This window comes from Perna viridis, chromosome 7 (genome assembly GCF_037379345.1).
Source record: "Perna viridis isolate PV_CMFRI_1.1 ecotype Kerala chromosome 7, ASM3737934v1, whole genome shotgun sequence".
Taxonomy (NCBI): Eukaryota; Metazoa; Mollusca; class Bivalvia; order Mytilida; family Mytilidae; genus Perna; species Perna viridis.
The window spans coordinates 26,083,864-26,109,429 of NC_142451.1; the positions used below are offsets into that span (position 1 = coordinate 26,083,864).

General features: G+C 33.3%; 2 protein-coding genes across 5 annotated transcripts; one reads left to right on the top strand and one right to left on the bottom strand.

The window, feature by feature from the left end:
- Positions 1-3,940: 3,940 nt before the first annotated feature.
- Positions 3,941-13,974, bottom strand: LOC148612018 (suppressor APC domain-containing protein 2-like). 3 transcript variants are annotated; one of them, XR_015924294.1, is made up of 7 exons: positions 13,090-13,974; positions 12,100-12,221; positions 10,814-10,957; positions 9,397-9,498; positions 8,822-8,852; positions 8,428-8,526; positions 3,941-5,728 (listed from the first exon to the last, which is right to left on the bottom strand). XR_015924294.1 is itself a non-coding variant. In XM_088593105.1 (6 exons), the coding sequence occupies exons 1-6, from the start codon at positions 13,895-13,897 to the stop codon at positions 5,606-5,608; spliced, it is 1,371 nt and encodes a 456-aa protein (XP_088449231.1). In that variant the 5' UTR covers positions 13,898-13,973; the 3' UTR covers positions 3,941-5,605. The 3 variants fall into 3 exon arrangements, 2 of the variants coding, with proteins under 2 accessions (XP_088449231.1, XP_088449229.1); XM_088593105.1 differs by lacking the exon at positions 8,822-8,852 and having other exon boundaries at positions 12,100-12,194; positions 13,090-13,973; XM_088593103.1 differs by lacking the exon at positions 8,822-8,852 and having other exon boundaries at positions 13,090-13,972.
- A 288-nt stretch (positions 13,975-14,262) lies between these two features.
- LOC148612019 (spliceosome RNA helicase DDX39B) lies at positions 14,263-23,938 on the top strand. Of its 2 annotated transcripts, none has more exons than XM_088593107.1 (10): positions 14,263-14,390; positions 16,355-16,564; positions 16,799-16,926; positions 17,849-18,125; positions 18,528-18,646; positions 20,146-20,277; positions 21,411-21,520; positions 21,928-22,072; positions 22,382-22,529; positions 23,614-23,938. In XM_088593107.1, exons 2-10 carry the CDS (start codon positions 16,363-16,365, stop codon positions 23,625-23,627), a joined length of 1,275 nt encoding a protein of 424 aa, XP_088449233.1. In that variant the 5' UTR covers positions 14,263-14,390; positions 16,355-16,362; the 3' UTR covers positions 23,628-23,938. The 2 variants fall into 2 exon arrangements, with proteins under 2 accessions (XP_088449233.1, XP_088449232.1); XM_088593106.1 differs by having other exon boundaries at positions 14,263-14,291.
- Positions 23,939-25,566: the final 1,628 nt, after the last annotated feature.

Consider the following 25,566-nt stretch of genomic DNA (forward strand, 5'->3'; position numbering starts at 1 on the left):
TAATGTATGTGTCTCTGGAACTAGGTGCCCAGCGCTTTTACATGACACATAGGCGTCTATGGAATAACTTTTAGCACTTGAGCTATAAAGCTTATCAACTGAGAAATGTAGCTAGTATAGAGGAACATGTATGTAAAGATATGATTTATTTCAATGATTGTGGCTTAAGTTTGAATGATTTAAGAGAAGTTTCGAACTGGAGCTCGATATGTTGGATTTTTGTCACCTTCCCTTCTTGAATATAACTTCCGCTTTGTTTGATTTTTATAAAAAGACACAACACAATATATGAATTGAAAAAGGTCATTTATTATAAAATGACGAAAACTAAGTATCAAAAGGACATCAGCAAAACACAACTATATACAGCGATTTACAAAAAGTCCAGAATAACCTGAATTGTAAAAATACTGAAAGTACATAACTAACCCATCTGAGCTGAAAATCAAAGGTGAGGGGCAAATAATATGAATATCGACCTGAAAATTTAAGAACAAGGAATGCACTTTGTCGGAAAGTTTCGTCTTCATTCATCTGAGTGTTCCAAGGAAACCGATATCGAACTTGAATATTACGCAAACTAGCGCACTGCTACGATGCATCATGAATTTTGGTGTGTGTGTGTGTGTGTGTGTGTGTGTGTGTGTGTGTGTTTAGTTTTTAAATGTCCTTCGTAATCAGAAATGTGAAATTAAAATTAAAACAAAGAGTTCAATATTAACCATTTATAATAATAAGCTTGTGTCACGTTTGAATTCGATCCCTGTACTATCCATTTATCCCATATTTTTGTAATTTGACGATTATTTTAGGCGTAAAAACTCAAACAATCAAAATAAATTTATTCAGTGCATGAGTACTTTGATTGTTGAAATATATTGATAATGATGAACCGAAATGGAAGCGGGAGGTTAAGAGCGCTATAAAACCTGGCTCAATCCACTCTTCATTTTTTAGATGCCAGTACCAAGTCAGGACCATTTAGATGGTTTCCCACTTTCCGGTTTACCCTGATATTGCCATTTGTTACACGGACTTTCCTTTTGAATATTGCAGAGATTTTATCATAACAGTTTGGTTATTTTTTTTATTGTCATGATACATGCAAAAACAAGCCATACCGATCACCTAAGCAAATCATTGATAAAACAACCGTCATCATATACTCTAAGATGAGCCATAAAAAGGTAGACTGCAATCCTTACAATGTGAAGACAAGGGGAGCTGTTTGAAAACGTAATCCGTGCAAAAATGAATTTTGATCATGCTATGGTCAAAGACATTTGACAAAGGTTGACCATGCAAAGATAATAAAGAATCCATATAGTGGGAAAAGGCATGAAAACCATTGGCGAATGTGACTCCATCGAAGATAAGCTGCAATCCAAACAGAGTACATGTAAAAAAGACAATGTAGCCATCGTCATTTGTAAGCAATGGTTAAAAGATAAGATTTCAAGCTCCAGTTTGAAGAAAAGACCACTGCATGATCATGGTGATCTATGTAAAGTAAAGCCGCATTCTATTCAGTGGTTCAAGACAAGGAGACAACTGAGAATGATTGAAAAATAGGCAAAAAATAAAAGACCACGTAGAACTAATACAAGAAGATTATAAAAGCTCTGGAGTATTTTATGATATGACCATTAATTATTTACTTTTAACTCCGATTAAAGAATACATTTGTACGTGAACTTTGTTGTGTTCATCGCGTCTATTCTATAAAATTCTCGTTTTCAAATTAGAAAAAAAGTTATATAAACATTTCAGTACTAGTATTACGAAATACTGTTTGAAAACTTTGTTCGATTTATAGTTTGGATTTCCGGTGTGTTCTCTGATTAAATGATAACAATCTGTTATGTATAGTGAGACAGTGTGATACGCTCGTTTAATCCTTTTATTTCCTTCATTGAGAGAATTAGCAATGCATACTATAACTACATGTTCCTAGTCATAAAGTCTTAAAATGCTTCTTGCTAAGAATCTCAGCAGATAACACCTAGATGAACTGTCCCGTACTACCTACCATACATCGTGCACTAAGTTACAGCTCTAGATTAATCCTACGAGAAGGAATGACCCGGCCAGTGAAGGCTAAATTTTAAAGCCTAGCTGGCCGAGTGGTCTAGGGCGCTGGACTTTGTGCAGGCGGGGTTGCCATAGATGTCACAGCGGTACAAGTTCGAGTTCCGCGGGGGAACGACGAAAAATTTGCCTCGCAAATTTGACAGTTATAACATCGTTGGGAATTTTCAGACCCTTCTAAAAGTTTACATTATCTTCCCTGTATCAATTCTGAGACACACACACATACACACACACACACATACCCAAAAAGTACCACACTTTTATAAATGTGATACTTTTTGGGTGTCTTTTCAAAGTTATATTTTTGGTGGGGATGTGGATACTACAAAATTATCGTTTGGAGAATTTTTATTTCCTTTGATCTATCCTATGCATGGATAGAAAATTAGAGTATCTCACCCCCTTTTGGGCTGAGCAGTTCTGATGTTTTTTAACTATGCTTTGTTAACATGTGTACAACATGCCGAAATTTTCAATATTTTTTATGTCGATGCCTCTGCTACGGGGCGCCGAATGGGACTTGATCTTTTTGTAATCAAAATCAATTTTGTGAGACAAAAGTCTATTCTGTGTCACAAAATTGAAAAATTGTAGTATGTTATAAATTTTGTTAATCAGAATTCATTTTTGTTGAACAAAATTCACTTTTGTCAGTGCAAAATTGAATTTTGAGTACTAAACTACAGGAGTCCCATTCGGCGTCCCGTATCTGCTAGAGGACCAAAATTTTACACCCGACCGAACATCGACAAACTTAGTGAACTTATAAATAGTCATAATTCATCAGACTTGATAAAGCTTCGCAAATCCATTCGTATCATTAATAAAATGATAGAATCTCCTAGGAAGCTATTTTGTGCTTGATTATATAACCAGAGTTCCCTCCATGTGTTCCTGTCTGTATTTTAAATTGCATTATTACATGCACTGTATTATATGTCGCTGTATCTGTTTTTTTTTTCTTTTTTTTTTGTTTGGTTTTGGAGAATAGATTTATATACCAACAGTATTCATCAGCACAGTAGTCAGACTAATTTGACAGGGGCGGATCCAGAGGAATGTGCGTGGGTTGGCACCCCCCTTTTGTTGAAAGTTTGTTATTTTCATATGTAAAATTGACAACAAATGGCAAATAATATTCTAGCACCCCCTCTTTTTCTGAGGAACCTCAGCTGGCACCCCCTTTCAAAGTGTCTGGATCTGGGGCCGTTTGACCCGGATTATATCATAGATAATTTATCCAAATGCACAGTAGGACGAAATTCAAAGCTGGTAAGAAACGGGAGGTTTCTTCCATGTATTGCACATGGTAGTAACTTTCAGTACTGGGTTGATAGTTTTGGTTATGGATACGTCAGTATGCAAGTAATTTTTCTTATGAACTTGGTATGCATTTGGTTCAAATGGTTCCTCTATGAAACACGTGTACGGCGTACTCCTATTAGCAAATTTAATATGATTGGTATTTTTGTATTTATTTAAGGAAGAGATTACTATCATTGCCATCATTTAATCTATTCTACTGGATCTTTGTCTGGTTCTGTTTTCAATAGTTAGCACCAAATTATCTTGTACTGTTTGACAATGTATTCCATTGTAGCTATCAAGTCAATTGTGGTATCTAATCAGTTGTAAACAGCTTTATTTAACATAATAAAAGCAATCCTAGGTTGGTGAGGCAGGCTCCTTAGGACTTTAATTTTACAGTTTATATAAATCCTTTTTATGATTCTTAAATTTACAGTTTGTTGATTTTTTAATTTAAAATCCATCTATAGATTTGGTCCCATCAATTTTCATGAAGAAATAACTCTACACCTCTGCATTACAGAAATAAAACTACAAGATACTTGTTTATATTGTTTACTTCTCTCATACAGTAAATTAACTTAATTGTTCACAATATAAAATCAATTTACCCCAGATAATATTCAATTTTAACCATCATTCTGGAGATTAAAAAACACTTAAAGCTTTCATATAAAATAAACATTTACAAATTCTTAAATATTCATATAAATACTAATATCATTATTAAGATAATGGAACACATACAATTTTCTTATCAGAAATAAAAAATATAAAGACTAGTCTGTCCTTCAGATCTAACAAAGACCACTAAACTAAAGTTAAAATTGGTCAAATCTAAGCTAAAATAGACAATGAGCCCAAAAACGATGTTATTGTCTCTCCTAGTTGGTTCATGATAATTTCTTCAAATAATATTTATTTTAGTTATTCATTGAATTTTGGCTACACTAAGTCAAAGACAGTGTATTACTATGTAAATTTCATTGAGATCAGAAAGAATCTGATTAAAAATATTCCAGGAAAAAATTCTATTTATAGAAGGTGTATAATTTGAAAGTGTGCTTCTAATATGTACATAAACATATTAGCACAAGATACATTTATAATAGTTAAATAATTAATGTTTAGGTATTAACTCTTTGGTAGTGAATTTATATGGCAGTTACTATTCTTTAAATAAACTTTTTAAGAATTTAGATTTAGTCCTCATACTAATATATTAGAGCAAAATATTAAACAAAGTTTTCATTTTGACAGCACAGGATAAGAGCACAGATAATCCTATTTGTTCAATCAGAAAAAAAGGTTAAGCACATTATAAACATTTGTTATTCTTATACCTGATAAATGGAATGTTCAACAAATGAGATCAATATGTTAATTAAAATTTAAAAAATAATAAAAAAAAAATACTTTTCTGGCATTACATTACAACCATAGTGCATGTAAAACCAATACAGTCGAACCTGTTTTAGCAATTTAGCAACAACTTGTATTCAACCATAACCTGTATAAAGTACCAGTCTTTATAAAATTCAGACACTGCCAATGGTAAAGTGATTCATGGTTAAGAAAAACCCACCAAACAAATGATGTTTTTTCTGTCTACATATGCTATAATCTCACATAATAATAATCATTTCTGCACTCAGATCTGCACTTTTTAGAAAATCATACATTTATCTCCCACTAAAATCAAAGTGCATCTTCAAACTCTGACCAACCATTTGACACAATTAATTTTGCCTCTACCAAGTTAAAGACAGTGTACAGTAAGGTTTGGCAAATGTATACTGAATACTTGAATATACAAATTTGACTGGATATTGGCTAGTTTTCCTAGTTTTTGTCACAATGTCAAACTGCCCATCAGTTCAATATCATTTAAAAAATGTTGGCACATCATAAGTTATTTGTACTAAATAAAATTTGTTTTGGCAAGTCCACTTATTTTCACTAGGAAAAAATATCACAAAAAAGGTCATTGCTGACAAATTCCATTTTCTTGACTATATACATGATGTTTAAAATTGCCACAAAGTTGCCCAAATATTCTATGAAAACTGAAACAAATTGTTTCCATGATAATGAATGAGACTAACAGTACACATTCTATCATCAACATATCTTAAAATCGGGAATGAACAAATGACAGATGATACTAATAAAGGAAACACTATCATTTGATAAGAACATGAGATCACTAGGAAAATGTGGTATCGTCATAGCCCACTTTGTTTCGAGATTGTGCTTCAAAAAGTTCTCTGACTAACTGTGCCTTTTCTTGTTCCAGCTGTGTTATTCTGTCACCCTTCTGACTAATTTCCTGAAAATAACCAAAAAAGTGAATGATTTCATAACAATTGACATCATAGTTCTTTTTTTCAAGAATTTTGTTTGTTTGTTATCCCTTTACTTAAAAATGACCCTTATTGACATCTATTCTATAAGAACACCCCATCCATTTTCATTGGCTTGTAGGGGCATAAGCCATTGAATTTCTCAGCACTTGATCCCCCAAGGATGACCCTACTACGTTATCTTTTCTTTTAATTTTAAGCTAATTTCAATGAGAAAAATTAGACAAAAAATGCATTTTTCTGTCCCTTTGAGGCCTAATGCTGTCCCCATTGTAACCACAAACCAGTCCCCACAACCTTATTTCAGAACACTTCACCAGTACTTCCAATTAAAGAAGAAGGGAGATAATTGGCCTAAAAAACAACTGACAATTAATCATAAAGTGTTTAACAAAGAATTAACAGTGAATTTAGAGACTCGAATCTATCACAAATGAGAAAACATAAAGACTTCTTACGATTCTTGCATTAAAAAGACAAATTAATTGCTTGAAGTTTACCAAAATTCAGACAATCTGTCAATTTTCTATGTTTTGGTCACTTTCTGTTGATATTTTTTTTATTTCAGGCAAGGAAATTATGTCCATACCTAAGAAACAACTTCATACTCAGTTAATACATTCATTTATAGTTTAATATACTACATAGCTTAATGTAAAGTCTTTTGTAGGGTGTGGACACAAATTTCTGGGTTTATTATGTATAATTGTAGCACAATTAAGACGTCATTACAATTAAGAAAAAAAATCATTAGTTTTCTAAATGAAGGATTCTAATTCCCAAAATCTTTTTTTTTAATCTCCCTTTTAAATGTAGACAATGTCAAATATTTGTTAAAATCCCAAAAATCCCTGTTAAAATTACAAAGTATTTCAACCAACCAATACCTGATAATAATATAAAAAGTACATGAAATGGAATGATTGCTAACTGGTACAGAATTAGAAAAAAAAAAAACAAAAGAATATGAGAAATCAGTGTAAGTATTTCAAGACAAACTGCTTATCAGTGGTTCATTTTAAAGAGTGCTATCAAAAATTTCACAGTGCAATTTTAAAATATTTTATTGTTTACACTGCATCCAGTACAAACAATTGCTTACTGAGTTTGAAAACGTCATGATTTACCATGTATAGTACCATTCTACTGCAGATGACATCTAAGAGAAAGCATTCAAAATGTATTCAGAGAAAAGTTGTAGTCCATTTCCATAATTAAAGGCAAACAATTAGCTTTTTATCAGGTAGTTCATAAACTCTGACAATAATGAACTTGAACAACCTTTACGGTGTTCCCTACAAACCATTTTGGGAGAGCTTGGGGCACACTGTTCCTTTTTAAGGGTTTAATAAGTGCCCTATATTTTTCTGTCAATATTCCTTAAATAGATCTTAATTCTTGCTAATTGCCTTCAAGTTTGCCTATTACATGCTGGATTGACATTTTTTATCTGGACTACCTTTCTCTTTTTAGAAGCTGTAAGGAATACTACTTTACATCTAGCCTTTGAAAGTTTTAATTTCAAAGTTCTTGCCTATGAATGAGACATTCCTACTTTGAATACAGAAAACCATAGAAACTTAGTCCTACCAAAAAGCTAGCATTTCTGTTTCACAGTTGACAAAAACTGACAACTTAAGTCTGACTGAAATTTGTTTTCAAAAAATTCCAATTCAGAAATTTATTGCCGACATTTTCTATTATCTGATCTAGAACAGAAAACAATATACTGTATAGTGGGTTATTTAGGCAATAGTAAAATTTGGCTATTTTGAAATAAAAAAGTACCAAAAAAATGCACTAAGTACTTAAGCCAAGAACCTATATTTGGCAGAACTTATTTTGTCATTTTTCGACAAACCGATTACATAATCCAAAATTAGCACCCCACAATTAAATACTTCTAAAATCATGTCAAACAACAATTCTAATCACAAAAATCTGAGCATTTTAGCGTTTAGGAAACAACCCTTTAACTGGGACTAAGTATAATATAATGACCATGGAAATAAATTCTCCATGACCAACAGACAGACAGACATAATATTTTTATGTAGTGTCACATAGCAATAAATACAAAATATGTACATATAAATAAAGTGTCAGTCTCTGTAAGAATCAGTTAGTGGGTGAAACATGGTATGAATAACTGGACACTGACTTGACATAAAACTGATACACAGATGAGGCTTAGAATCTCGAGAAAGTACAAGGCTCTGCTGAGCATTTTCACCGGTTCAAGCTCAATTTGTATATCAAAGTTTTTATCAAGTCAGTGCACTGTTGTTGTCTGTATACTGCCACAAAGTTTTAAAAGAAAAATTACATTTAAAGCATGAAAAACAATCTTAATTTGAAGCAGGCGACATTCTGGAAATTTCAAAACAATGAAGCGCTTATGATGTCACAACAGAAAGTTATATCCAGTCAGTGACTGTATATCACTTGTAAATATACAGTCAATGCCATCTGACAGCTCAGATAGAATGGCTGTAGTTTAAAATCAATAAATATATTGGTATCCAGCCATGGTTGATTTACAACAATATTGGTATCCAGCCATGGTTGACTTACAACAATATTGGTATCCAGTCATTCAGTTACATTTTACTTAGTCATGGTTTAAACTGAACTTATTCAAGAATTTAATGACTTGATTACCCACCTTGGTTAATTGTCTGTTCTGGTCTTTTATCAGTTTGATTGTATTTTGTTCCATCTGTTGACTAGATGTCATTGCTAGATTCATGTGTAATGGAAATCCCTGAAAATATATCAATTTATCACAGAATTCATAGCATGATTTATGTGTGAGGGGAATACTTGAAAATATATCACAGACTTCATAGCATGATTTATGGGTGAGGGGAATACTTGAAAATATATCACAAGTACTCACTGCTAGATTCATGCGTAATGCATTGAAATCCCTGAAAATATACCACAGAAAGTCATTGCTAGATTCATGAATAATGGAAATCCCTGAAAATATATCGTAGAAAGTCATTGCTAGGTTTATGTGTGAGGGGAATACTTGAAAATATATCACAAGTACTCACTGCTAGATTCATGTGTAATGCATTGAAATCCCTGAAAATATACCACAGAAAGTCATTGCTAAATTTATGAATAATGGAAATCCCTGAAAATATATCATAGAAAGTCATTGCTAGGTTTATGTGTGAGGGGAACCCCTAAAAATATATCACAGGAACTTATGATTCACACAAGGACTTTAAAAAAAATAAACTCAATGGTTTTTACAATAAGTGTACAGAAAGATAAAATATCAAATAAAAGTGTGATATAATTTAGAAGCAGAAAACATCTTGCCCATTGTAACATATAAAGGCAAGTGTGATCTGTAGGAGGGTGAAGTTGAATATATTGAAATTTTTGAAAATAATTAAAGAACCTTAGTGAGCACGCTCACATACCCAACACGTCCCCATGTTGGATATTCCAAGTAAATTTGTAAGAGAAATACATGTAGAAGGACCCCAATAAAACTCAAAATAAAATTACCTTAAACCAAAACAAACAAGATTGATCTTCCTTACATAAACTGGTAAACATTTATGATAAAAACAAGTGAAGAAGTTTATGGGAGATTAACAAATCTAATAAGCTATACCTTTTCTGTGCTATCAATCAATGTCTTTATCTGATGGTTAACTTCAGCTATTCTAGCTTTCTCAAAGTTCATTCTTTCTTGCATTGCTTCCAAATTGTAATCCTATAATTAAATGATTCCAGCATCAATTAGTGAGCCACAGTATTCCTTCGTTGGACAGGCAAATACCACACTTATATGAGTTTAGAACAAACAAATCAACATTACTTAAGGTGGCAGACCTAGGGTAAGGGACACATCTCTTACAAATCATTGGAACGTTTGTATTGACCATTTTACATCAATCTCATTTAAGAATCAAAGTAACTTTGACTGATTTCATTCTGTTTCAAAAGAAAGGTTGAAAGGCGGCTTTGGTGATATTGAAAATCGTACAAACATATCACTGATTTCAAGAGTTATGTCTCTTACCCTAGCTCTACCTCCTTAAGACGTCCTAACAATTTTGAGCAAATTTGAGCAAATAAATTTAACTTTGTTTTCCAATTGTTTTATTTAAGGTCCTTATTTATTTTTGCAATTCGTCTCTAGTTTTTTTATAAAGTTTGTTAATATGTTTATTTAATAAATGAAATGTTTAGTTCACATTGAATGCATCTTGCACATGTACCGGTATGATGTTTTAGATGCATGTAAACCTCACTTATAAAACTAAACATTTAAATAGCTATGCTTTGCTAAATTGTAAAAATCACTTGCTTAAAAATATAGTGTTACTTTTTATGTATGACTCTATGAGCAAGTCAATGTTAACACCAAAATTTAAAATGCTATCCTTAACGATTTGACAACAATATCATAACTATATCCCTTATGAATTTGTCTATTTATCAGTCTAGTCTACTTATTGGGTGAATATTAAGCTTTCTGGGGGTTTGAGAAGAATATTATCATAAAATATAGGGTGGGAGATACATGCACATCTATATCTACATACATATATTAGAGATAAGATTGGAACCTATACACCCTTCATCCAAAATTAGATGACAAAGAAATGATAAAACAAAATTCAAAAAGGTGATGAGCAAAGAATTCACTTATTGCATACAATTTTAGAAACTAAAAGATAGTTCTGCCAAAAGGGTTCCAATCTTGCTGTAATTGAATTTAGTTACACTGACCTTTAACTTTGACCTACTGATCAAAGAGTCAACCTGCACAAGTTCCATCAAAATCAATTAAAGGAAACTACAAGAACACTTGTTGTGGAAATTTGCATTTAAAAATTCATTGACACTATTACCATGACTATGAAATCAAAGGCCCTTATTGCTACTGCTTCAATCACTGCAAGTTTCATAAAAATCTGTAAAGGAACCTGAAGTTTCCCAGATGAAACAAAACTGGGTGGACAAGACAGAAAGCTGAATGGCCTGGCAAAAAAAAATAAATTGCAATGTTTCATAATACCTACATTATGTGATGCTTTCCCCACATATTTCTGTTTCTCTTCCAACAATCTGATCTGTTTAATGTACCATGTTCTAGCCTGATCTACCATGGCAAGGCCCTGCATTAGTATTTGTTTTTCGTCTTCCAGCTGCTTTGCTCGTTTCAACTTAAATAAAAAAATCAGTAGATCAGAGAAAACTTATACTATAAAACAACACAAACATGTGCATTTAGTGTTTCTTACACCCTACCAGTGCACCTGGTTCATGCTGAGGGCATACTCCCAGATTTTGGTGGAGTCTAAAATTGCTCATTTGTATTTGTTTATTTGTACATGTTATTTTATTTATTTCATGTTCTTTGTTGCAGGCATTTGTTTTCCCTGTCTGGTTTTTATCCTTGGATTATATTTTTTTCTTATTTCTGCTCAAATTCTGGTTCCCTTGACAACTCTTTAGAACCTTTGAACAAAATGTTGAAGAATGAACTGTTTCACTTAATGTAAGTTTCCCACTCAGAATTGCACTAACAGCCTCCTTGGTTTCTTTTATCACTTCAAATTAAAGATATCACTTCTGTTCTGTGAAAATATTTCACACGTCCCACATAGGAAATGTATGTTCTAATCCTAAATCCATCAACTTTACATTTAAATTTAGTAAAAAGTATAAAAAGCAATGTGATAAAATAAATATCACAGTAGAGTTATACAGTAAAACTTATTTTCATTGTTTACAGACATCAAGTGTTCATTGTTACATAAAGTAGATGATGCCTTTAAAAAAATAAGTATTTCAATTAAGAATGTTAAATCTTGTCAAATTGTGATGATTAAATTCATGTCTTTCACTATAGATTTGAAAGAATGATACATGGTTAAACCAAGGCAGGAATGGATTTTTTACAATGCTGTCAAGTGTCTGTGTTATAGTTAGTTAATGCTTTCAATACTGATGATTTTTTTATTAAAAAATCTAGTTATCATTTTCCTTTCATGAACCAAGAAAAATGTCCATTGCCCAATCTTACACCTGGAAAAAGTAGAAGTACAGTGGTCATATTACATAAGTACTTAAGGTCAAGCAGACAAAAAATTATTAAATCAATTTCTCATTTACAGAGGCCCATCATACATGTAACACTACTAGAGAGTTGATGATGGCAAAATTTTATATAAATCTGATCACTGGTTTTAATAGAGAAGAATTTTTAAAGATTTAAATTGCTGGCCACCAAATGATGTCAGAAACAGATAACAAATCATGTCGACCTTTAATCCAGTGCACTAAAAAACAACAGATAGACTACCATGTTTGTATCAACACCACTTGTGAGTGTATGACGTCTTGCAGAATCTCTCCTTTTAATACTGGATAGATGACTAGAAGCTGTTGGTGTATGATCTGAAACATTCAACTGGGAAATGTTTACTGAAAAAAAATATTGAAAAAAATGAATGAAAAATTTGTTTATAAATCAATAAACATAGGTTTTTGTGGGTCAAGTAAATATCATGAGGATACATGCACATTTTACAAATGAAAATATTCTCATGTCATGAGCCATCTTAATCAACTTTTGAACATTCAATTGGTTATTTTAAGTTATGATGAGAGATATTAAGAGATATGGGGGATGATGATTCTTTCCAAGTTGATCCTTATATCAGCAGACAATAAAAATGAAAATTATATTTCAGTATATACTTAACGAAGGAAATAGCATTAAGAAACTAACACAGATTGTTTCCATTCAATTTAAGATGTACAACAAATCAAGAAGTCAACAAATGAGCCAGTGGTGGATCTGGGGTGGGGGTTATAAGTGGTTCCCCTTTATCTGAGAAACCCTGGCTGGCACCCGTCCTTTTCAAAGTGTCTGGATCTGCCCCTGTGAGCTCTAAAAAGGATCTTCAAGTAAGGTCTTACAACATTTTCTAGATTAGGCCAAAAAAGGTAATATGGGCGTTTCCAATTGCACCTTTGAAATAAATAAGACAGGTATGTAGGCTCATTTAAAGGGACTATTTAACTAGTCCTTTACATTGAGTGACTATGAGAGAAACATTTTGATTTTAACAGTGCTAACAAAAAAGTGGCAAAAAAGACTTTTGGGTACACCTTGTTTAACTGAATAAAATAGGGTGGTAGGGTAATAGGAAAGACACCACATTTTGTATTTAGCCTTAAAAGGAAATTATTGAAAACAAAAGTAATTTTCTGAACTAATGCTTACTGGTTTACTTATACATGTACATACAATGTATATATACATGGTATCATAATTCATTGAAATTACCATAAATATCAGTTTGAGCAGCATGTTGGGTTTTATCCCGAGGTATGTCGTTAGATGATTTCTCTACTGACTGTTGTCCTGTATTCATCCTTCTCTGCCAATTTTTTAGTTCATTTATTATCATTCTACTTGTATCACCCCTAGGAGGAATCTTAGGTGGAACATCTTGAGTCTTGTGAGGTGAATTTCTCTCTGGACGCGGTGGAGGTCTTGAATTAGTGCTTTGATGGGCCTCTCTAAAGACTTTCTGTTCAAGAGGAGGATTTCTTCTTCCTTCTGCAGACATTTTAAAATGAGCATTATTAGGTCGGACAGCAGCTATCGTGCCTGCACTTTGAGATCTCTGATTTGTTGAATTGTGCAGTACATTTGAATCATGATATTTGTTTGTTTTTGTACGTTCTGATTCATTTGACTGACTTGCTAATTTTTGGCGAAGCTGTCTTTCTCTTTGGTAGGTATTGTCATTTTGATTAGCAAGTCTGTCGGACAACTTCCTTGCGTCTTTATTTTCTTTGTCATGTACAGAAATGTCACTCTTATTTTTGCTAGTAAGCAAAGCTAGCTTTAGTCCAGATACAAAGCGTTCAAAGCTTAGATATCCATTTTGAGGGGCAACTTTTCGAAGGGCATCAGTGACCCCACTTGGAAGACCCTTAACTCCTTCTTCGTGCCAGCGTGTTTCGATATCTTGTAATCTTACATAACCACATTTTTTCTCGTCTAAAATATCGAACAAGATCCGCAAGGACGATAAAAATTGCCTCGGTAACCCATCGGTGCTGTTCCAAGCCTCAATGCTCGTCATGATCAAAGCTCATCTGTTCATTGATTACTGTCGCACCTGAACCGTAAGATTTTCAATTGATTTCTTATCCGTCATTTGATTGGATTACAAAATTCAATTCGTCCCAAGGACATTTCGGTCTTTTATTCGTAAACAATAAAAAACACTTTTAACTATGAAAACTGTCGTTACATGAAAAAGAAACCATTTTTGATAATTTTGTAGCATTTTTAGATCAACAATTGTTCAACTGTAGTTCTTCGTTCAATATACTGTTAAAGTTATTGAAATAAACGATTATTCGTTTCATTTGAAATCCATAATATCACAACAAAGGATCACAGAAGAAACAAACGTTCCGATTGGTCAACGGCAGGTCGTTCTTCGTACTTTCTGGTAGCTGTAAAAGATCACGGTAGGTTAATACATTGCAAATCTAATCCACCTACATCATGAACGAAAACTTACATCATCTGCGTTCTTGTTGTACCTAAACCGTTTTAGACATATTTTTGTAAGATGTATTGTTTTTACCTTCAGATACTGAGGGTTGTTGCATTGTTTTACACGGATTTCACAACAATCAGAAATGACGCCATTATTAAAAAAACTCGTACCCAGAAAAAGGGTTACGCGTTTTCTTCAAGCTTGTATATCATTTTTTTGTATAATTTATATCACGAGGAGAGGCGATGGAATTACTTGGATTTTAAAATTTAATAGAGTATTGTTGTGATATGATCTGCAGTGAACCCTGGGAGGCTTCGTCGAAGTCGCCATTGTCTTGACACATTTTGCTGAAAGTTAGTCCGAATTTCCTCTTGACCCTGCAACCCTCCTCTTTTTTATTTGGATATTGATATGTTGGGTGGATATCCTGTTGGGTTGGGGTCAGAACGATGTGCCATACAAAAAGTTGGAGATTTTGCGGTACCGCGGAGTATCGCCTTTCAACCGCTTGTAACAACTTTCAAGTTGAAATTGTGCATGTCACACCTACCTAATTCGATTCCGGCATCATTTTCCTGTATGCTGATACCAAATTTGCTGCAAAAATTATATTTATTATTGGTTTCGATAATTTTCCACGAGAGACCCTGTTTTGTTGACATTTTGAACTATAATAGAGGGTAGGCAGTGTTTGATTTGTGCACTTGTATAATAAGTAAGATTGTTTATATTCCAAGCTTAATCTAGTCTGAATGAGCCTTGTATTTTTCTCGAGCATAATTTCCAACAGTCAATTTGCAAATTAATAAATCCATTTGGAAATTCAAGTTTCTCAACTTTTGTGCTTTGCTATAGGGCAAGTTGGGCATTATTTATGGCTGCAATCGTACATATTGGGATATTTTATGCATTGTGAAGAAATATTTTGATGATAGACAAATAACAGAAGACATACTAAAAATCGAGGTTTTTTTTCCATCAAGATTTAATATTCGACGATGTATTACTGTTAGAATGATACAGCACTTTTTTGTATGTACAACAAAAAAATAAAAATGTTGAAGATGACAGTAGTATTTTAAGTAGCAGATATACTGATAAAAAATTTTGTGAAAGAGTTTACACATTTTTTAAAATGGGATTATCTGTCATAAGATGAGCAGGTAGCTGTCCAATTCTGCTGGTTGATGCTGGCTTCTATTGATGGCCGTGAATATAGTCAGTATCCTAAGCAATCTCTTTCGTATTGTGTATTGTATAGCTGAGGAAATTAGTTCAATATATCTGGGACATAATTAGCAGTAGTCCATGTCTACTAGATTTCAGCTTTACTACCAAATTTTTGGGTTAAATTGAATATATTAAGACAAAAATATGGTCTGGGCTATCCGCTTGTATTTCTAATTTTTTACCATGGTATATGGATGCATTCCTAACATTATCTTATAACCTTTCCCTTGACAAAATTTTGCTTTTCCTTGAGTGGAGGGAATATCTGTAGTGTTGCAGATTAACACAGATTGTCCCTCATGTACTGTTCTGTAGTTACGGAAATCCCAATATTTTTTCTGTAGTATGAAATTCTTCTAAAGGAAAAAAAAAAGGAAATAGTAATTTGAAAATAAAGCTGTTGGTTTTCCTTTTTTTTTAATGATTTTAATTTATTTGTTGTGATTCACATGTGGCAGACTGTCTACTAAAATTTTGAATTCTTTAGGTTTTGCTGAATCCTTAGAGATCAGATGTAGCTTGACATGTATGCCCCTTGGATTAATCGAAAGAAGACTGGTTATTTCTATTCATTATACTAAAATATCAGCTTTAATGACCTTTAGTTCTGGTCTCTTGTAACGAAAAGCAAGTGTAATGGAAAACTTGGGGACTATGGTCAAATGTCCCTCCTTAAATGATCATGATTCATTCTATAATGAAAGTTTTTTAGCTGTAGATATAGAAATGTATATGTACAATTTTTTTGTCAAATTTAATTCAACATGAGTTTGTATACTGCTATTCTTTTCATTATAGAACTTAAAATGGCAGATGCTGATGCAGAACTTTTGGATTATGAAGAAGAGGATCAGGAAACTGCAGGTGATGGAGCTGGTGATGCAGCCACAAAGAAAGATGTGAAAGGAACCTATGTTTCCATCCACAGTTCAGGGTTTAGAGACTTCTTGCTGAAACCTGAACTACTGCGAGCCATTGTTGACTGTGGTTTTGAACATCCCTCTGAAGGTATTTGGAACTTGGCACTTCATTGAATGTTGAATTCATGTTAGGTGATATATACATGTGCATGTAGTAAATTATTTAAAGATAACTGTACCAGGCAATTTTTTATGGTTTGTAAATGTGTTGGTGGACCTTGTTGATAGCAAATAAATGGAAATTTTTACACACATGAAATAATTGACGAAAGTTCAGAGATAGTTTGTGTTTACCCTAATTTTATTTCCATTTACCTTACAGTGCAGCATGAATGTATACCTCAAGCAATATTGTCTATGGATGTCCTATGCCAAGCTAAATCTGGTATGGGGAAAACTGCAGTCTTTGTTTTAGCTACACTCCAGCAGTTAGAGCCAGTTGATGGACAGGTATTAGAATATTGATACTGTTTGGTATTTTTCTCAATTTTGCTGCACCTTTGACAGAGATACATTGTAACAGATTTAATACCTTTGGATCACACTAAAATTAGTCAGAAACACTAATCTCAAGTATGTTTCATTGCATTGTATCTCTTCTCAAGTAATCAGCACAGGTGACTAGTCTTGCTTAAAGAAATGTCAAATTAAGTCTCTTGTAAATTATATTTAAAATCATAAGATGAAGTTTGTTTGTTTGTTGGGGTTTAACGTCCGAGCAGCAATATTTCAGCTATATTCAGACAATGAACATGAAATGAAAAAAGGATGGGTCACAAGGATAATAGGGTCGACAAATTTTGATTGCCACTGGAAAAAGGGGGATGGGTAAGATCGGGCAATTTAGCCTCCTGTGGCGGAGCGCAAAGGTTCCTACTCCTATCGAATACCACAACAGGGTTTTTTAACGTGCGAGGAACATGGCATCTTTCCCAACACGGTGCACCACTATGGTTTGCGGTCAGGTTTTCCGTGTTATAGCCTGACAACCCCAGCATGTAACACGCCTGGGGTACCCCATTCCACCACCTGGGGCACACATCCCAGTTGCTCTGTGGGCAGAGCACCTAGCCCCCGGCTAGGTTTCTGAGCACTATTTAGTCGCCTTATACGACAAGCTTAGCGCTGCTGCAGGCCTATTCTTTTATCACCCGGACCTGCACGGGGGGATAAGATGAAGTGGCTAGTTCATAACCATATAAGATTATCACATTAGAGCTACAGTTTGACTGTTATACCATTAAGATTTTGTTAAGAAAAATGGCTGTTGATGGTAGTTTCTTAGAAGGACTGTCCTTTCACTTCTTAAGTTGGCACTTTTTCATTACAGTGTGATGTTCAATAATGTACATATTTGTTTTGTCTGTTTTAGGTGTCTGTCCTTGTGTTAGCTCACACCAGAGAGTTAGCCTTTCAGATAAGTAAAGAATACGAACGATTCAGTAAATATATGAACACAACTAAAATTGCTGTGTTCTTTGGTGGAATGAATATCAAGAAGGATGAAGAAGTTCTGAAGAAAAATTGTCCACATATTGTTGTAGGGACACCTGGTAGAATACTGGCTCTCCTTAACAGCAAAGTCCTGAATTTAAAGAATGTGAAACACTTCATACTTGATGAATGTGACAAAATGTTAGCTGAACTGGGTAAGTTTTTGGAGCTATTTGTAGTATTGAAATAACTCTTTAAGCTACATTTGATTTAAAACAACAACATTTTTTTTTTTTTGTGAGCTCTCTCACTAATGCCATTACAGTGTATATATAGTGTCAGATTCGTTTCATCTGTTTCTAAATTTTCTGCTACCTACATGTCTTTATTGTATTTGAAACAAAATCAAAGTAACATTTATCTGAAACTGCTTGACTAAAGTTTTTAAGAACAAGACAATATACTCCGATGGATTACATGTGTTTGTCACTCATGGTAGTTAAGTTGATAGTAAATTACTTAATTGCAAACAGTCATATACAGTGAATGTTACTAAATTACAAATGTATCCACTGTTTAATAGATTATTATCTTACATGTACACTCTGTTATTTCAGATATGAGAACCGATGTGCAGTCCATTTTCAGAGCAACACCACATGAAAAACAAGTTATGATGTTCAGTGCCACCCTCAGTAAAGATATCAGGGCAGTCTGCAAACGATTCATGCAAGATGTAATTAATCCTTATCACCTCAAACGCAGAAGATTTTGTGGTTGAGGACCTTTACCTGTTTCAACTTTAATGGTCAAAGTCTTCATGGATAAAGAAGATAAATTAATCTGCGTTGGAAAGTTCTTTGTGCAATTCCAGCTCTACAAGTTCACTCAAAAGACCAGTGATAGAGAGGGTCTTTTAGAGGTGTTAGTGGTATGCCATACCATAATTGGAAAATTCAATCCACCGACTAATACTATGTTCGGACATTATTCAAAATGGAAAAAGTTTGTTGAATTTAGTTTGTGGATTTGTAATATTTGAGAAGGTTCTGGTAGCTTCTGGATAACAAACTAAAATTGGCTTGGATTTGATTTGAACATTTAGTAGCACTACTGAATTAGGTTTAGTAAATATAAATGGATGAATGTCAGTGCAGACTTCAGAAAGGGATAGCAGCTTATTTAAGTGAACACAAGTCAATAGTTTTGCCCCATCTTGCATAAATTCTTTTGTATTGCTAACATTTAGTATATTTCTGGTTATAAGTTACGACAGGATATTGAAGCTCTGTAATATTTCTAATGAAAATTTGAGTTTTAGCCTGTTGATTTGAAATAAGTTATAATTATGTGGTACCTATATTGAAAGAGGCAGGAAGTTAAGGCTGTCTGTAGCTTTTTGTTGGTGTTGTCTGAATCTGAAATTTCTACGCTTGGGCTGGAATCTTCATATGATGGCTGTTTCAAGTCCTGTTAATGAAATTTTCTGATACAGTAGAAGCAGGTGTTGGTGTTCATTCTGATTGAGAGGGTTTAATAGTGCCTATGGTGAAATATGGTTTTGGTGGCTGTACAGATATTTTTGTTTGGTAGGTGATATTTTAGTCTCCTCGTAAATTCGTTCAGTTTCAACAGAGGACAGCTTTAATGACTGAGGCACACAAGTTCCCTGAGCTCTCAAAGCGATGGGCAAGTGTGTCTCACTCGTTGACAGATGAAGAGGATATCCATATGGACTGTTAGATCAAAGTGACATTTTAACTTCATTCAAGTCTTTGGATTTTAATGTCTCGAAAGACTTAATACAGTGACGAGAAGAAACATATTTTCACAATAAATTTAGTTCTACTTAATTGCAGGAATCATGTTTGATCACAAGTGAAATATGCTGAAGACAATACTGTGGTACATTTCCTGTGCACAAGAGCTTTCCAAATGCAGATTAAACTAATGTTCCTTACACTTGTTAGCATATGTAAGGTGCTGACAAAATGAGAATCACGGAAAAAAAATAATCATGATTTAAAGTATCAAAGAATCTTCATGAAGCAAAGAGATGATATTCATTTAAATAAATACTAAATAATTTTTAGCAACCAAGTTATGTTTAAAATATTCTTTAAATCTTGCATATTTGTAGTGGACCATTTTAATATTTAATGTTTTCAAATATTTATTTTGGTCTTAACTGGGTATTGTTCTTACCATGCATGCTCTCGATTTTTGCTATTTTAGCCTATGGAAGTCTATGTGGATGATGACTCCAAGTTGACCCTTCATGGTCTCCAGCAACATTATGTCAAACTCAAAGATAATGAGAAGAACAGAAAATTATTTGAGTTGCTTGATGTTTTAGAATTCAATCAGGTTGGCTTGAAATTTTATTATTTACATGTATCCAGTTTCGAACCTTGGGTGGACTGTACAAGTACCAGGTTGCCTTTTGTGGGTTTGATCAGGAGTTCTTACATTGGCAGGAGTGCTGGAGCAAAACCCAATGGAAGAAACCCACACTTGTGTCTAAAGTTTTTTTTTTTTTATTTTACATGAAACAAATAGCTTGTCAATAAGAGAACTTTGAAATACTTGTGATATGAGTGAAAACCAGATTAACAAGATATCCAGATTTAAAACATAAATTTTATTAGATATTATAGTTGCTGAAAAAAAAAGCAAGTGTTCTGTCCCAAGAGCCTAATGTTAATGATATACATGTAGAATTACTTTGAGTAACCTTTGTTTCATTAATGGAAGTATTGAAATTGTTATTAAATTGCTACATGTTAAACAGTACAAGTTAAATACAATGAATAAAGTTGTAGTGAATAATTTGATTTTTTGTTGTAAAGTATTGGATTAAACAGCTATTTTGGGTTGTTCATGCATGTATGAATGGATCTCTGAGCTCCCAAACTCAATGAACAGCCAAAGGCCATTCATGTAATGTTTGGGAGTGGAGAGATCCATTTATACATGCATGAACGACTGAAAATAACTGTTTAATCCTTATAATTCTATCCCAACATTTGTGAATTATTTTTTAAATGTGTTGACTGGTTAATGTATTTATAAAATCTAGTTGTGGGACAATTTAAATTTGGGGCGAATTAACAGGTAGTTAGATAAGATTTACAAGTTTCTTTCCCCGAGCTGAAAATTGATTTCTGTAAACAAACTTGACTGGTAAAATCAATGTGGATGTATTAAACTATTCTTATGGCTATATTATGCCGTTAAGTTCGTTCTTGCACGCTTTTGAACTACACGACTGCTATATTGGTTTCATGTTGACTGGCGTTAATGCATGTAAGAACGATCTGGCAAATTTCATGCAAGTATGAACTTTATGGCAAATATGTTCCTTGACCAATCAAAAACAGCTATAAGCATGATAATCTTGTGATTAGAATACATAATAATTCTTCTTTTTAATTTACTTTATTATGTGTATCTGCATCAAATTAAGTGCGAGTTACATGACAATGTATCTTGTCTTGTAGGTCATAATATTTGTCAAGTCTGTACAACGTTGTATGGCTTTGGCACAGCTGTTAGTTGAACAGAATTTCCCAGCCATTGCTATTCACAGAGCCATGACACAAGAAGAAAGGTAAGTTTATGGGCTTGCATGGACTCCTAAACCTTTTGCTGCATGTGTCCTAATACATAAATGGACTGTTCATTGAAATATCATTAAATAAGCATTTGACCTTGTGTTAACACATTTTAATATAGTTTAGGTTGTCTTCAGACCAATGACTTGTACACCTGTAAGACGGGCATAATTTTGGAAAAGGTTAACTTGATTGCATTCAACAAAATATGGCACACTATACATTTTAGTTGTACTAAAAATAGTTATTGGTTCAAGTCAACATGTCTTAATTACAAACCAAAATAATTATTGACTGAAATTAATTGCCATATTAATCTGAAGGACAGACGAACAAATAGTTAAAAAAGCAAGCTAACTTAGGCCAACATGCTCATTGTTGAATGCTGTTTTCTCTATTACAGGTTGTCCAGATATCAACAATTCAAAGATTTCCAAAAAAGAATTCTTGTTGCAACCAACTTGTTTGGTAGAGGAATGGATATTGAAAGAGTTAACATTGTTTTCAACTATGACATGCCTGAAGATTCCGACACATATTTGCACAGGGTAGTTATATTAAATTAGAAGTTCTCTGTATTGATGAAAAAAAATAAAATATTGCTGAAATATTCAATGCAGGAATCAAATTGATTTGAAATATGATAACGAGGGGAACAGCTTTCTCTGCAACTTCTTGTCACAGCCACTTATTATTTTGACACAAGAACTATACTGTAGACAACATCCTGTTAGTCAGTTTCATTATCTCTAGTGGGCATTGGCTCACAGATTTCTTTTGTATTCTAATTGTTGTTCATTATATTGTACAGTAAGGTTATCCATTGGGGTTTCCATCAAATTAATTTTCCATTGCAGGTTGCAAGAGCTGGTCGATTTGGTACGAAGGGTTTAGCCATAACTTTTGTCTCTGATGAAACCGATGTTAAAGTATTGAATGATGTACAAGAAAGATTTGAAGTCAACATCACTGAATTGCCTGATGAAATTGACATTTCCTCCTACAGTAAGTATGCTTGCTGTAGACAATGCTACATTGTTATTATACCCCACACAACAAAGTTGCAAAGGGTATAATGTTTTTGGTTCGTCCGTCAGTCCATCTTCAGTTTTCTGAACTTTTTGTTAAATGCTTGCAAATATTAAGGTGATTTTTGGTATACAAGTTCACCATGAGAAGCTACAGGTGAAGTTTGACTTCTGTTCTGCTCCAATTATTTTTACGGAAATTACATGCCTTGAACTTAGCAAATTCACAGAAATAAGTTTTCCGGACTTTTTTTCTTAACATGTGAAGATATTGACATAATTTTAGGTATATAAGTTCACCAAAAGTTATAGGTAAAATTTAACTTAAGTTCTGCTCCGATGACTTTTATGGAAATTGCATGCCATGAACTTAGCAAAATTCACAGAAATAACAGTTTTCCAGACTTTTTTTTTAAACTCTTGCAGATTATGGCATGATTTTGGTATACAAGTTAACCATGATAAATTACATGTCAAGTTTACGTTTTGTTCCGCAATGATGATATTGACTTTGGATTGACTAAAACTAGAAATCACAGTCTGGAGTTTGAAACAACCATTCTTAGTAACAGAGTGTAGTTAGAAGATAAAGGTCTAAAGCCTGAAAAAAAAATGCTCTTATTCCCTTTTTTATTGGGGTCCTTCTTTCTTAAAGGTGGGGCATACATTTTAAGTGATTTTGGGTGCTGTCATATATGAACTTCCTGTACGAATGGGGCATCCCTGGCAATGTATCCAACTTTATGTTGTTGGAAGTGAAATTTCACAGGAAAAATTCATTGTAAGATGGGGCAATGGGGCTCCTTTCTGTAACAATCGTGTGAAATGAAATATCTTTGTACTGTTAAAAATTCAAGCGTTGCAAGTTGGCATATAGTTAAGAAGTTATCAGGTAATTCAACTATTGCAAAGTTGTCAGGTACACACTGTGCCAACTAGACCAATTTGCATATTGACATGAAAGGGATCTGCTAAGAACTAAATTCAGTGAAAATTCTGAACTTGTTATTGATTCTTTTTTATTCTTAAAATATATGATAATTTAACCTTTTCTATTTCAGTTGAAGGAAGATAGACCAGAAACATAGAGATGTTAAAAGTCTTGCAAGATAATGAGAATTGACAGCTTTTGTTATGCATTGTGAAATGACTCTTAATCATGTGGGAACAAAGATATGTTGTATAATGAACATGGAGTTAGTACAATTTTATTCTAGTTTCAGACTGTGATTTGTGTGTGTTATCTTTAAAAATTGGATGAAATATGTGAATCTTTCATTGTCTTGTTTTTATTTCATCATTTGGATTGTAAAACTATTCATTTTGTAAATAGGCATTGTAAAGTCATTAAAACAAATGTAATAAAAAGAAACGTCAACATTAAAATGGTGTGGTTAACTTTTTATGATGCCTGTTATACATCTGTTTATCCATCAACAGGTCCTATATTAAATGTTTAGAACTCCAGTTTGGTTTATGAGAGGAAAGGGAAACCTGAAGTTCCTCCATCATTAAAAATATTGAAACCCATTAGTAAAGAATGGATTTTGTATTGCACCTAGCGGTGCATAATCATCTACTGAGCAGGAAATGAAAGACCAAGGGTCTTTGATACAAAATTCGTTTGTAAAGCTACCTTCAGTCCCTTGTCAGTGCTGGAAGGGGATTTTTATATATCTCCCAAGTGTTGGAGAAATGTTTTGAAAAAGTTAACTTCATACATGTAGCAAAGAAGATGGGAAAATAAGTAAAAAAAGACAGCAACACTAATGCCCTTGATCTGTAACCATCTATTTCAAGAGATAAGAGAACATATCACCAAAAAAAAGAGGAATGATGGAACCCATTTTAAAACTAGAGAAAGTCAATTTAAGATGGAAAAAAAAAACATGAACATTTTTTTTTAAATAAACCAGGTACAAAGTACATAATGAAACTGATCTGTGTTTGCTGGCCTTGTCATTAAAGAATTGGCTACTTGGCTCTTTAATGTCATTCAGACACCCAACAATATACATGAATGGTAACTCTGTGGTGCCTACCACCTCTTCATTAGTGTGTCCATTATTTGGGCAAATTCCAGGAAATTTGAAATGGACAGCAGTTACAGGCTATAGTTGGCTCAGTTTTGCACAAAATCGACTATTGTAAATCTTCCAACAAAATGGATCTGCCAATACAAATTTTCTGAAAACATGAAGCCAAATAGTGATTGATTCACAAAAGGTTTCGAGGATGAGAATGTGACTGATAGATCCATACTAATATATAACCAACTTAATCAAAGGTTGCCTTTAATATGACTTTCCAAAGTGAAACTCACTTAGGCCATGGTAAATATTTACAGTGGAAGAAATTAGCAGTAGACCTATGGACTGAGTATATGTAAAATCGAGAAGGTCTATGATGAAATTGGCTCAAGTTGCTTTAAAATGTACAGTGCTGTCTATGTAAAATGTAACACTAAAAAATTCCTAGATTCTCATCAAACATTTTTCAAAATTAGGGGGAGGCAAATTTATTTTTCATCAATTCAAGGGAAAAGAAAACCCAAATTTGGGTAAAGTTGAAAGAGGAGGGTGAAAAATAGGGTTTGGAGGGGATGAGAATTTAGGACATTTGCTATTTTGGCCTTGAGTCAAAGAGGATCTTCCAATTTTCAATCAGGAAATGAAGAAAAATATTACTTAATTTCTGTTTCTTTCACACTATGTATCCAGTGATAAATGAAACACAATGTTTCTTAGAAGTAGTGCAGATAACTGTAAATAGTTTGGCTTTTGCCTAATCATAAAATCATTACAATTTGGGGAAAATTGGGCCCACTAAAATCTAAGTACCAATAAACTAGGATTTAAAATTTATTATGATCTTGTTCTTTTTTAGTGGATAGTAGTATATAAAAAATTTGCTTCTTTTTCCAATTTTAGGGGGGACTGGATTGCATGCTTGGTGAACCCTGGAACTTTTAATGAAATGGTGAAACAATTCATGCACATCTTTTGTAATAGCAT